Genomic DNA, 14,843 nt, shown 5'->3' with positions numbered 1-14,843 from the left:
TGTCCTGAAACACTTAGTAAAACAGTAACTTCTATGAGTGTATGTGATATTGGGTGAGTTGTTATCTCCTTGTAGGGACTGTCAGTTGTTGTGCTACCACTAATGGACCAAACTGATGGATGTAAACAACACCTCTGAATTCTCCGAGATAGTGGTTAGCAAAGACGGTATCGCCAGAAACAACCTTCTGTAATAGATGCGAGGGAGCAGTTGCCATGTGGAGCTGCCATAACTCACTTCACGATGATCTAGGATAGACTGCTGCTGGATCATAGATGAAGGAAAAGGGATTGTCAACTGAGGTTCTAACGATAGACATGATCGATGAAGACGGGAAAAACAAAGAGATCATAGTGATTGTTGACCCCGGAGTAGGAGGGATTTCCAAACTGCACAACAGAACAACTTGGGGGATCAGTGAGGAGATGAATGGATTGACGATTCTAGGATGCTCGATGAACCATGGCGATCTTCTCACAACTAACACTCTCTAAGGGACTGACACGATGGGTGTCGGAGGATTGGATGACGAGACACCTAAGGTTCTTGCTATGATAAGAGTCTGGGGAAGTATCCAAGAATGTGTCATCGGTGGGGGTATCTTCATAAAGGGTTCCTTTTTGATGACAGGACAAAATCTTCTGAATGTGACTTATAGTCTCTGTCCTTCATACTTTGAGAGCTGGCCTTCCTATAAGTGTCAAGACAATTACAGGGCATTGCAACCTTTATCCCCAAAACAGATTCTGATACAATCAATGCTAGATGAATGAGTGAAGTGTGATGAAAAAGTCTGTTACATCTAGCACAAACTGTCCTCTTGGGTGTGCTGCATGTCTGAACCAATCCTCTTCAATATATCTTTATCTTTCTTTTACTAGTCATCTCTTTTACTCTTTCTACAGTTTCTCATATCTTCTTTTCTTTTTCAAGATGAAACAAAATCCCAATATTTGAAGGTATTCAAGAGATGTAATAGAAAATAGAATCTCTATATCAGACAGGTGGACTGCAGAGAAAGAAATGATGTAAGCTAGTCACATGATCAACCTGGGCAAGAGGGAAACTTTGGATGAGCTTACAGTGACTGCCAACAACAACAGACTGAACTAAGATGTGGTCAAGTGAGGTGATACTAAGGGCTGAAAACTTTGTTTCAGGTAACTTCCACTCCAGGGTCAAAAGAACAATATAAGTGCATAAAGTCAGATAAGATAAGTTTAAAAGTAGACTTTATGGGTAGTACAGTAGCATGTCCATGTCTTCACCTTTGATACAATATGTATCAGCAGGAGATAAACCCTTCAAAAGGTAAAGCAATTGGAAATTACATCAGCAATCCATACCAAAACCTCATGATCTTCATAAATTCTTGTCATCTTGCACTGAATCTTCACTGACTAACGGTTCAATTACATCTTTGTCTTCAACCAAAAATGAAGCCTTTAGTTTTGGTGCTGTTGACAAATGCTTAGAACAATTGTCCACCACTGACGTCAAGGGTGTGGAATGCATCAAACTCTTGATGACGTTGTTGTTGATGTAGTATATGTAAGTAATGTTAGCTATTACATCCAACCGGGAAGAATTCTATGCTGCTTTATAGTCTGTGGCTGTGCTCAGGTCTGAGGTTGTGTGAAGGTCTGAGGCTGTGCTCAGGTCTGAGGCTGTGTGAAATTCTGAGGCTGTGTGAAGGTCTGAGGCTGTGTGAAGGTCTGAGGCTGTATGAAGGTCTGAGGCTGTGTGCAGACAAGCAGTTGCATGAATGTCTGAGGCTGTGTGCAGGCTAGCAGCTGTGTGAAGGTCTGAGGCTGTGTGAAGGTCTGAGGCTGTATGAAGGTCTGAGGCTGTGTGCAGGCAAGCAGTTGCATGAATGTCTGAGGCTGTGTGCAGGCTAGCAGCTGTGTGAAGGTCTGAGGCTGTCCATAGACATGATAGTATCTGCTAACTTCTAATCCCCCATGGAGACACAATAAACTGGATTTACTGTCTATATTGTAATGTTACGGGACACATGATAAACAAATTGGGTGTGGATCCCGACACTTGTTTATAAATTGAACATGAAGAAGATATGGGGTGTTTTTCATGAAGAAGATATGGGGTGTTTTTCATGAAGAAGATATGGGGTGTTTTTCATGAAGAAGATATGGGGTGTAATTATGTCTAAAAATTTCACTAATTAACCACCAAAGAATACCTTGTAGATATGATGTACCAAAGATTAATAAAGACAATCCAAGCCAAACATTTTGAAAAAAGTTAATAATTTTGATAGAATGGCTTGGATTAACACAAAAGAAAATTTCCTCTACCATCCCGTTGGGCGAAAATGCAGAGAGTGATGAGTTACTGGCTGGTCATGTGGGGGCCTGTGTGTATGCTCAGGAGAGGGGTGCATTCAGGTGAGATGTTTTTTTTCTGTTCTTGGCGAACACAATACAGAAATGTTTGAGGCAGAGGGGGAGGCAAGCAAGTAATATTAGTCTGAATGAAGAAACCTTCTGTGTTAAAATGCCTAGGCTTACCCATTGAAATTTAAGTGCTCCAATAAGAATAGAAATATGCATTGGTAGAGATGTTTGTTTAAAAACATTCAGTGTCCACCTCTGGTAAAAATGGCATGGCAGCACGCGTCAATCAACTGAAACAGCTGCCAGAGAGAACCATTATAAACATGTAATTTTCTGAATAAAATTGATATTTTATACTTATCCTGACTCATGCTTATTGCTTACCTCATGAGTCAGGATAGGGAAAAATATGTAATTTTCTGAATAAAATTGATATTTTATACCTATCCTGACTCATGAGGTGAGCAATAAGCATGAGTCAGGATAAGGAAAAATCTAGAAAATGAATAGAGAAGGTAAAGGAAATCATTACATACCACTGCACATTTCTAGTGTGATGTTTTTACCTTTAGTTTCGAGGAATACAAGCCTTCAACATCATGTAGATTACCAGATTAGGTACTAAATTAGTATGATTTTCTGTGTAGGCACCCAAAACATATTCAAACCCTGCCAGTACGATGTTAACTATTCTGTTCAAAATTCAAACCCTGCATTTATAAACATCCTTCACTTGCCATATATTAACCTTTTCTTCTTTGTACAGTCAGGTATTTTATACATTTATTTTAAACAAACTTTGTTTTAAAAATATTCAAATGTTTCTCACTCTCTAAGTATTCTCTTTCTGATGTCAAGCTCTTTCTCCACATTGGAGTCCTCAAAGATTTGTAGGCGAAAGTTGTTCCTCCTAAGAGCTGTTCCACATTCCGGACATGCACCTGATCCCTTGATGAACAGCATGTCCACACAGCTCTCACATCTACAACAGTGTAACAGTAGAACTGTATGCCATGACAAGTACAACACTGAAAACTGTAACTATAAACTGTATATTTCTTACACTTATCCCATCTCACATTATGCACCTTTGCTTGTTGTCATGACCCTGGAATTGAAACTACATGGAACAATGTTTTCAGCCTCTTGTAACACTTCTTCCCGAACACTCTCTTGCTCCTCTATTGCTCCAGCCGAACATGAGACACCCAATTGTCTTCATGCGTGACAGGATTGGTCAGGAGTGGGGGCGCATTGGGAAAGCTGTCTAAGGTGCCAGGCTTTTGATCCAGTGAGCTTAAGGTGCCAGGATTGAGCCCACCTGTAACCGGGTGTAAAAAACCTTGGAGTCAACTTTGTGTGCAGACTCTTTAAGTGTTGTCACAACCCCAAGTGTACAGTACACAACCCTGTGCACTTAAAAGAACCCATGAATCCGTTGGTAAATGGCCACATGGTGACCACATGAATACGTGCAAACACCTAGTTGTAGGTACAGCAGCATGCAGTAAACTTGGACAAATTACTGTGACTATGTGTCCAAGTCCACCAAGCTGTGAATGGGTACCTCATAAGGATGGGAAAGCCACATTAACTTGGTGCGCCTAATGGCTGCACGAGTTGTATGATCCCCTGGGAGTTGAGATTGAAAATATGAATTGTCATTGAGATTGACATCCAATGATTGAGGGAAAAACAAAGGCCCTGTGAGCAGCTGAGCTGGTTATTGGTGCTATACAAATATTAGTATGTATGTATGAATCCACTGTGTGAGACAAGATAAATATCCACTTTAAGCTTAAATTTTTCAATTTTTTAAACCTATTCTTTCTCATGTTATGCACTCATCCGACGGTTAGATGGAGGGCCACAGATTACCCTAGTCTGTATGAAGATGAAGTTTGGTTTTACACCGCTTTTAGCAATATTCCAGCAATATCACGGCGGGAGCACCAGAAATGGGCTTCACACATTGTAATCATGTGGTGAATCGAAACTGGGTCTTCCGTGTGATGAGCAAACACTTTAACCACTAGGCTACCCTACCGCCCCTCAGATCTTAGGATTGTCTTGTGATGGGTTGCTTCAGATAATCCTGCTTCACCCAAATTTTAACCATCAGCAGAATCCAACAAGAACCATCTGGTCCTCAACCCAGTCCTATCCCATCCACTGACCCTCACAAATACCCCCAAGGTTTAGTCACCAGATCTCCTTGATGCCATTGTACCAGGCTTGCCTCTCATCTAGTGAGGGTTGGAAGCAAATGGAGGAGCTACACCCACAAAAGTGTAAGCCTTAAGGATCTCTGAACACATCCAGAAGGCAATAGTGTTGCCACTTTGGAAAGTGGGATGAAGATCTGTTTGGGTAGTCATTGGCAGTCTTGCAAGTCAGCAATATAGATCTTCAATGCTCTACCTGGACAGAGGGAAAGATCATCAAGATCTTTAGGCCTGGAGATAGAAGACAGCAGTGGATACCACCTGAGACCATAAGGAACACCTTGCCATGTTTCTTCTGTTCAAAGCATACCCAGTTGACATCTAAAGCAATGTATCTATGAGATACAGGCCGCTGTAGTGAGAGCTACCAGGAAAACTATCAAGCAGTTTGTAGTCAGCTGAGGTCAAGTGTCTCAGGAGGTAGATGAAACTCCATAGATTGGTCAGCCAGTCTATAAGATTGCAAAGAGTGAACTTCTGGAACTGTAGATACCTTATGATCTGTCATCGTTGCCACTACTAAGTTAACAGCAGCAAGGTAGCTTGACAGGTGGAACCCTTCAATTTCTTTGAAATATGGAGATGTTGAAGGTAATCTGTGACCATCTGTGCTAAAACAGTTTTGGAAACAATGCACCTTGCAGTATATCTAAAAGCTCTTCCATCTGTAATCGTCAAGGTAGCAGGTAGAGGTGTGATGAGCGGATATGTAAGATGTAATGGGGACAATGTAGATGGTCAGAGTGTGGATGGATGTGGATGTCATTTCATTCAGGTTAGTTGTTTATGAGGTTTACTTTCAAACAACTGCCCTCTGGCCAAAAGGGTGTGACCAAAAGCAGAAGTATGTTCTTGCTTGCCTTGAAGTTTGTTTTGAACCCGATAAAGTAGGCCTATTCGTGGGAATTCTTCAGAGTTCAGTCCTACACATGATATTGCCACAACATCTTTATCACAGGCAAATGTGTCTTGTATCAGAGAATCAGTTGCAAAGAGGTCTATGTGAGGGTTGGTAAATGGTGGGTAGTCAAAATATCTCCAGATGGAGTTTCCACTTGGTCAGCGAAGGATGTTCTAGATGAAACAGAGCATCTGCAATGACATTCTGAACCCTTGTTAAGTGGTTGGCTCTGATCTTGATGTGAAGAGATTGATAATCGAGCAGCCACTTGTAGATTGAGAGGATGTGTTCCACATCTTTGTAGGGACACATCATTTTAGGAACAAAGGTAGATGAATCTCGGACCACAGATCTGTTCTCTGCAGAGACAGCAGTTAAAAGACATGCTTTGGGCACTCCTCTGAGTGTGAGAGAGTTAGTTGACTTAAGAAGACCAGAAACTCCTGCCACTGCCATAAAGATCTTGCTTGGCTGAGTGCCAACATTACTTGACGCTGTATCTTGCCAACCTGTCGGGGGAATGAACATCTTGCCTTCCTCAGTGTTAAATACAACCCAGATGAATTAAGGTTGTGTCAGGACCAGCTTCGACTTCTGGAGATTGATGATAAACCCAAGTTGATGTAGTTGTGGTTATGTGGCCAAGTTGATTCTGAAGCATCTGGGGAATTGACATGCTTGTATGTTAGGTACCCTTCGAACCCCCCTCTGATGAGGGAATTGTGGGTTTTGTAAAGCAGGTAAATAGTCTAAGGGCCATAGAAGCGCCATTTCATTGGTTGTGTATTCATTGGAAGACAAATCGAAGAAACTTCCGATGACCTGGGAAGATCATACATGTGGATCCTTGTAACACGTTATATTTGGGATTACCCTTTCTCAGTTACGTACAGATTCTAGTACTTTACAAAGAAAGTGTAATCCCAAATATAATATGTGTTACATTTGACTACTTTCTAAATGGCATTGTGTATTCCATGTAGATATGAGCCGTGTATCTCAGGGATACACAAAGTCAATGGTCCAGACTACCAGTTTCGAACTTCCATTGTTGTGGAAGGTGTGGTGGCTGACGTAGTTAGGCAGCTAACTTTGTGTGCTGGCGATTAGGTGCCTGACTCTGAGGGCGTGGGTTCAAATCCCAGATGGGACTTATTCGAATAAAAGTACTCAAATCTGTACTTTACTGAGAAAGTGTAATCCCAAATATAATGTGTTACATTTGACCACTTTCTAAATGGCATTGTGTATTCCATGTAGATACTTGTCATGGAGATTGAGGTCATTCATGTAATCCCCTGGCTTAATCCAGGTAAGGAAAAGCACAAAGGAGATCATCCTGAAGAGTGAAGGTTGTTACTGTGCACTGAAAATCTTCTTCTTGGAAATCATGTGATGCTTGTCCCAATCATTCTTTGGAACAAGACTGACTGACTGAGTTTGGTTTTACACCGCTTTTAGCAATATTCCAGCAACATCACGGCGGGAGCACCAGAAACACCGCTTTTAGCAATATTCCAGCAATATCACGGCGGGAGCACCAGAAATGGGCTTCACACATTGTACCCATGTGGGGATTCGAATCCGGGTCTTCGGCGTGACGAGCCGACGCTTTTAACCATTAGGCTACCCCACCGGCCCTTTGGAACAAGAAAGATCACGGATTAGAAGCCTGGGGTCTCAATCAAGGTACCTTGAATTTCTTTTGTTGGTCTTCCAACTTGAACGAGCGTAGTAGTGCCAGTATCTCTGGTACTTTGGTCAGCTTGACACATGTCTTCAGGGTGATAACTGTGCTGAGAGCAGCCAGGTACGTTGAGAGTGTTGAACCTTTTAAGTGTCTCGTCTGTCGCTAATGACACAGGTATTCCGCCACTTGAGGACAGGTTGTTTTTACCGCTGTAAAGCCTTTCCTCATTGCATACTGTTCAATTCTCTGCCATTTTCGTCATACAAGTTGTGAGTTGATCTGTGTAGAGCTAGTGTCACTGCTTTCGCTGCTCTGGCGGAGTACCCTCTAGTCTTCAGGCAAGCTTTGATACGCTCCACGTGTGTAGCTGGAACAATGCCGGATTCCTGTGAGCTTGCTTGGTGTGTGGATGGACGAGCAGGTTCGTCCACTCTGGTAGTTTCAGGGTTGGACTTCCGAGTTCTTGTATGAGGACGGGAAACCATACCCTTGCTGGCCAATAGGGCGCGACCCAAATCAGTTGCAGCATTGTCGTCTCTTCTACTTCATCTTTGCCGAGTAGAATCTTGATTGCGACGTCCAGTTTCTCTGTCTGGTCGGCTGCGTAACTGAAGGCCAGCCGGTTGCTTGTAAGCGGCGGAGTGGCTTCCAACTGTATCTTGTACCCTCTGCGTAGTATCTGGGATACGTAGTCGTCCTGTAGTATTCTCCAAATCTCCCAGTATCGTTGAAGACGCACTGTCGAAGGTTGTACAGGAACGGCTGGGGGTGGAAGACTCCAGTCGTTCTAAACCTGTCCTTGAGCGCTTGGTTCCCCTGGCACCCCTGGGTGCTTGGCCTTTTCCGGGGTTGCTTCTGGGGGCTCCGGTTGGGCGACGAAAAGAACCTCTTCCTCTTTCTTTTCTCTGGCTCTCTGGACTCCTGCAAACTTGGATTTGTTGGAGTAGCGCTAGGACGTCTGGCGAATCACATTTGCCAAGGTATCTATGGACTTTATCATCATGATCTCCCTTGATTCGTGTGTAACCTCTTTGGTGACTTCTTCAATTCCTCCTCCGAAGATGGATGATGCTGACCATGGGGCTCTGTATAAGGACTTGGTGAACCGCTCACTCCAGGTGCACGCTGACAATAAACCTTGCTTCCTCAGGAGAGTCAGGCCCGCTGATGTGGATGCTAGATGCTCCAACATAAACTGGTGGTCCTTTTTCTGAGTCAGTAGAGCAGAATATATCATCCGGTCGACTGCGGCGGTGGAGTTCTTGAACTTCGAGATTAGTGCTTCGTTGATAACCTGGCTAGTCCGAAGAAGGTATGTCTAGTAGTCGTATCCAGTTGCGCTAGCTTCTTGTCCTCTATCTTGTAAGTTCTATAGCGGGAGTCGTTGATGATCTTGTAGTCCTCATCAATCTCTGGTGCCTTCAGGAAGGGTTCCATGTGATGTAAGGGGAATCTCCTGGCGTTGAACATCAGGATATGTTGATTCTGAAACTTGGTAGCCTTATCAAAGGCTGAGCTGAGACTGTCCGGTACTTGGGAGATCGGGTCGATCGGTGGAAAGGTGAGTGTGTCGAAATCATCATTGGACATCTTGTATGTAAGTGCTTCGTCTGTGTCCTTGGAAAGTGATGCTAGGTCCAGGCTATTAGCAATCCATGAGGTTACTTCTGCATCGGAGAATATGACTTCACCTTCTTCCTCTGATTTAGACATCTCCCGATCTGACGAACCACGACGATGTGAGTCTCTGTATGAATATCTGTATGACGAACTGCGTGCAGGTGAACAATCCCGATGTGATCGTGCATCCTTCCTGGAGTCTTGAGATCTCTCTCTAGGCCTGCGTGAAGGTTGATTCTTAGGCGTAGTTTCCCCTCTGTGAGATGTGGAGTGCTTGCGTGCAGGTTCCCGATGTGCGTCTGAGTCCGATGGTGATGACAATCCGTATCTACGACGTCTGTAGGGTTCAGGAGAATGCTTCGATCTGCTTCTGCGTGGAGAATTCTTAGCATCTTCTTCAGAGACGTCTAAGGCTGAGCTGACATTAGTACATTGTCCAGGCTCCTAACTTCAGATGGGGAAGATCGTCGGGTGCGTAAGCCTTCGCGCAGGCTTCCCTCTTCTTCCAAGTGCGTTGGAGAGACTGCTGAATCTTCACGCAGGCTAGTAGTCATCGTAGTGGTCTTTGTAGCAGCTTTCTCCTGCGCGAAGCGACGTTCCATCATCGACATCATCTGGTCTGTAAATTGTTGCATAAACAGCCCCGGGTTTAAGTTCTGCGATGTCCGATGAGACTGCTGCAGGGTTGATGATGCTCCTGACAACGATGAGGTGTCTTCTAAGGTATGCTGCACTTGTGAAGAGTTGACGCTGCTGCTATCTCTGGTACCCGATGTCTGCGTTGATAGGTCTTCTGTCAATGTCTGCGCTGAGAAAGTTTCCGATGTAGCTGTAGAAGCAGGCTCCGTCTTCTTGCTGACGACTGTGACTTCAGGTGTGACTGACTGACTGAGTTTGGTTTTACGCCGCTTTTAGCAATATTCCAGCAACATCACGGCAGGGGACACCAGAAATGGGCTTCACACATTGTACCCATGTGGGGATTCGAACCCGGGTCTTCGGCGTGACGAGCCAACGCTTTAACCACTAGGCTACCCCACCGCCCCCCCCAACTTCAGGTATGAGGATGGGGGGGATCATCATACACGTCTGCTTCTTCCGGAGGTACAATTTCGGCAGAGAAGCATCTCGTCTTCTGTGTAGAGCTGTGTAGAGACTTCGATGAAGTCTTAGGGGTAGTAGCCTTCTGCGTTGAAGACGATCTAGTCTTTCTTCGTTTGAGAAGAGGTCAGCTCCGTTGACGACGATGTCTTATTGGCTCCAGAGTTCATCACTGGAACAGCGACCTGCCCCCGTAAAACGCTCGGCAATTCACTGGAATAATGAATATCGGCAGCAGTAGTTAACACACAGTTATCAGCGCAATCACTCGATTGCTTGTGAATACCTTCTTACCCAGTCCTTTGCAAGTCTATGAATGGAAAAAAGGTAATTATTAAATTCAAAAGTGGTTAAATTCAGACAATGTTTACAGCGAGAGCTGGAAGAACATGAAGTACTGCAATCAGGACATAATATATGCGGGTCAGCCACAGACAGCCGGTACCTACAACGAATACAAGTTTTCATCAAATGTAAACACGATGACAAAATATGTCAACAACGTATAATTTAGATCAAATTTCAAACCATATAGTAGTATACAATCCTAAAAACTATATACAGCAATAATTTTGATTTAATTTTGATGTAAAGGTCCAAAAGAGAAAAGGATATGTGCCGTATAGGGACCCAGGTGCATCACAACCGTCCTCAAGGGCGAAGAAGGAGAGAGTGACAAACATGGCTGGTCATGTGACCCAAAAGGACGCCAAAGCAGGCAAGGGAGACTACTCATGGGTGAGTGATGATTTTACGTCCGCTGTTTAGAAGGGAACTTCAAGGGATTTCAAGTGTTCCACTATCATTCGCAAGAAGAAGGAAACAAGCATTTAGCATCAGTCAGGATAAGGCCAAAAAAAAAAATGTTATGGTTCCGATTTCCTACATTTCAGAACTAGGGTAGGTAGGTAGGGTTTGTTGTTTTTTTTGCAAAATATTTTTACATTACTCATGTGTCAGAAAATAAATTTAATTTATTATGTGGTGAGTAAAATTGTTAGGCGTGGCGGGAATATTTAGGGTCGGTCGGGAAATCGGAACCACAAGCTTCTTTTTTTTAGGCCTAAGGAAAAATTGACTGATTCTCCTGGGAAGTTGAAGTTTATCCACCAGCCATGTCACAAAGTGGAAGGATCGATGCTTTCAATGCTACCCTTTGGTGTTGAGATGTCCTCTGAAATCATTGAACCTGCTTCCGAACAGTGGAGAGGAGGAGAGAAAGTAACTTCTTCCTCTAGTCTTTATTAGCAAGTGGGTCAGCAAACAAAGTTTGATTGTCTGTTTCAACCACTTCCCATTTTCAATCACATTTGGAACCTCAAGCCTTCAAGGGTCATCAGTGCTATTTCAAAATGACCCACCATTGTGTTCAGAGGATTCTAGCATCCATTCCAACACCATGTATCATCTTCATAATAAGTAAATTCCCTCAGTTTTCCCCCATACAAAAGAAAGCGGGATATTCCAACTTGGAACACTCTGTACAACGTCCAGATGCAAGAACGGAATAAAACCACTAACTATTATACAAACTTGATGAAGCAAGACATATTGTTTGATAAAAGAGGAAGGAGCGGACAATAGAGCATCTGTCAATATGCTGATACTGACCTGTACAAAGGCTTGAAAACTTCAGGACGTATATATAGCTGCTTGAAGGTACTTGGACCCTTTCTAAACACAGCAAAATTGTCATCCTGCAAGCTATCACAGGTGGAACATCGTTTTGCTAACTTCTTGGATATTAAAAGTGTGTCCAAGCCCCTGAACATAATAAATAATAAGAGGAAAAGACAGGACATCTGCACCTTCAGACGACAAAAAAGAGAAGGAAGACAATTGGGAGTTGTATGGTGAACTAGAGTGCTACACATGCTTTGCATGAGCTTACTGTGACTGCCTACACCAATAGTGAGTGAGTGAGTGAGTGAGTTTAGTTTTAAGCCGCACTCAGCAATATTCCAGCTATATGGTGGCAGTCTGTAAATAATCAAGTCTGGACTAGACAATCCAGTGAGCAACAGCATGAGCATCGATCTGCGCAATTGGGAACCGATGACATGTGTCAACCAAGTCAGCGAGTCTGACCACCCGAACCCGATAGTCGTCTCTTACGACAAGCATAGGTTACTGAAGATCAATATTCTAACCCGGACCTTCATGGGTGCCTACGCCAATAGATGGAACTTGGGTGTGTTTGGGCTTGGCAGTTACAAGAGGCTGAAACCACTGATCCAGGTTGTTTCCACTCCAGGGTTGTAAAAACTGGAGAAAGTTCATAACATGAGATAGGAAAAGTTCATAAACTGATAGTAAGTCTCCGCATGTACAATACAGTATAGCCGTATTTCTTGAAATGTTAGAGGCGACATAACTTTGTATCATTTAATGTCAATAAAACACTTTTGTCATTCTGAAGTTCATCTTTGTCTGTATCGGACGTCAGGCGGCCATTGTGCACAAACTCTGGTGACGTCATATGTTTCCGTGGTATTCCCTACAGATCAACTTACGGGTGCACAGCACGTCACAACCTCACACCATGTAGGTTTACAGTAATAACAAAGTTGATAAGCTGTAATACAGTCAATGATTTTATAGAATTAACAGAATAGTCACATTTCTTCAGCCTAAATTTCCAGTTCACAAAATATGTAGTTGATCAACGGAATACGTGAAATGAAAAGTGAAAAAACGACTTAAGAGATGACCCTATTGGGCTTCCAAGTTTAAAAAAATAGAGCAGGGATTCCCTCCTTAGGTCATGTGATTATTTTCATTGATTACATCTGCTAACCGACGAGCGATGTTTGGAAAACTTTGAAGCTGATTAAGTTTATAGAAAATATTTGTAAAGATCGCACAAAAAGTGCATTACGTGCTAGACATAAAGTTGCATTAGTTCTTAATAGTCGACGACTGTATGTACGCAAATTGATGAAAGTTTGAACATTTTTTGCTCTCAGCCGTGATGATCAACTGATGAACGTAAACAATCGATAGGTGTCGCAATTTGGTGAGTGGCTCGTGAGAAATTATGTCATTAGAAAGTACCACGGAAACGTAAGTACCACGGAATCATATGGCCGCATGGTACAACAAGGTGTATTTCTTGACATGTAAAATACAGTATAACTGTATGTCTTGACATGTACAATACAGTATAACTTTATGTGTTGACATGTACAATACAGTATAGCTTTATGTCTTGACATGTACAATACAGTTTAGCTGTATGTCTTGACATGTACAATACAGTATAACTTTATGTCTTGACATGTACAATACAGTATAACTTTATGTGTGGACATGTACTCTTAACCCCATGTACAATACAGTATAACTTTATGTCTTGACATCGTCTTTTCCTTCCGAATACTTTTGACTCTCCTTGTAACATTTCAGTGTTATTGTAGGGCTTAGTGCACTTATTATGACAATAAGACCAGCCATTACGAAGTACCTGGTATCTCCCTACCCGTATATCACAATGAAATCAAAATCATCCCAAAACGAGGATACATATATCCTGATCGAAAAAAGGACGATTTACATATTTTATGGTCTTTGGAAACTTAAGAGTAAATATTACTTGGATACACATGAAACATCAACGCACAATGAGTGTCCACAAACGTTGACGAGTAGTTTCAGTGAAGGATTCCGATATTTTGTTGTTTTACATCTTGGACAACCTTGTTCGTCCATATTTTGTTGTTTCACAGTCTTCACCTTCAGGCAAACATGTGATTACCTCCCTTTGACCATCTCAATCTCAGCTTGAACGTGCCTGAAACTCGGTCTCAGACTAAAGCAGCACTTATCGGATTCGGAAATTCAACTCATTCGTCCAAGTGTCGCGAGTTACACGTTAAAAGTTCATGAGTGTGACGTTTTGAACAGCATTAAATGACGTGATGGAGAGAAGCCTTTGGGCGGTTTGGCCGATCATTCAACAAAACCTATGGCCATCTGACGTTCAAGGACTGATGCAAATCTGTCAGACGTCCCTGTTAAACTTTTGAAATATTTATCTCATTAAAGATATAAAATTTCAGTAGTTGTGACATGTTTTTATTGAATTTCCCCTACTTTTTAATAGTACATAATTAAAATTTGTTGTATTTTTTCTAATTACAGACAGCAAGACAGAGAAACAGGGAAATACACACATATACAGGAAGACAGAGAAACAGGGAAATACACACATATACAGGAAGACAGAGAAACAGGGAAATACACACATATACAGGAAGACAGAGAAACAGGGAACACACATAACAGGAAGACAGAGAAACAGGGGAACACACAGAAATACACATACACAGAGACAGACAGGAAACACACAGAGAAACAGGGAATACACACAGACAGGAAGAGGAAAGAAATACACACATATACAGGAAACAGAAAACAGGAAACACACATATACAGGAGAGACAGAGAAACAGGGAAATACACACATATACAGGAAGACAGAAACAGGGGAAATACACACAGGGGAAGACAGAGAAACAGGGAAATACACACATATACAGGAGACAAGACAGAGAAACAGGGAGGGAATACACACATATACAGGAAGACAGAGAAACAGGGAAATACACACATATACAGGAAGACAGAGAAACAGGGAAATACACACATATACAGGAAGACAGAGAGACAAGAAACAGGGGAAACACACATATACAGGAAGACAGAGGGAAACAGGGAGACAGAGAAACAGGGAAATACACACATATACAGGAAGACAGAGAAACAGGGAAATACACACATATACAGGAAGACAGAGAAACAGGGAAATACACATATACAGGAAGACAGAGAAACAGGGAAATACACACATATACAGGAAGACAGAGAAACAGGGAAACACACACATATACAGGAAGACAGAGAAACAGGGAAATACACACATATACAGGAAGACAGAGAAACAGGGAAATACA

The 14,843-nt window shown here is 42.5% G+C and overlaps 1 protein-coding gene across 2 annotated transcripts in view; it reads right to left on the bottom strand.

Annotated features, from left to right (window-relative positions):
- The window catches only part of LOC124276727 (CDK-activating kinase assembly factor MAT1-like), a 36,948-nt gene extending 23,298 nt beyond the window's left edge, over nucleotides 1-13,650 (bottom strand). Inside the window, exons 1-2 of one of the 2 annotated variants that reach the window (XM_046712367.1) lie at nucleotides 13,511-13,650; nucleotides 3,184-3,336 (exon numbers count right to left, since the gene is read on the bottom strand). In XM_046712367.1, coding sequence (XP_046568323.1) covers nucleotides 3,184-3,336; nucleotides 13,511-13,599 — 242 coding nt within the window. In that variant the 5' untranslated portion in view covers nucleotides 13,600-13,650. The remainder of the gene's footprint in view (nucleotides 1-3,183; nucleotides 3,337-13,510) is intronic. The other variant, XM_046712369.1, reaches the window with a different exon arrangement.
- Between the last annotated feature and the right edge of the window lie 1,193 nt (nucleotides 13,651-14,843).

This window comes from Haliotis rubra, unplaced genomic scaffold (genome assembly GCF_003918875.1).
Source record: "Haliotis rubra isolate DU_JTF1 unplaced genomic scaffold, ASM391887v1 Scf212, whole genome shotgun sequence".
NCBI lineage: Eukaryota > Metazoa > Mollusca > Gastropoda > Lepetellida > Haliotidae > Haliotis > Haliotis rubra.
Note: the sequence above shows the minus strand (reverse complement) of the source record. Positions and strands in the feature narration are given on the sequence as shown.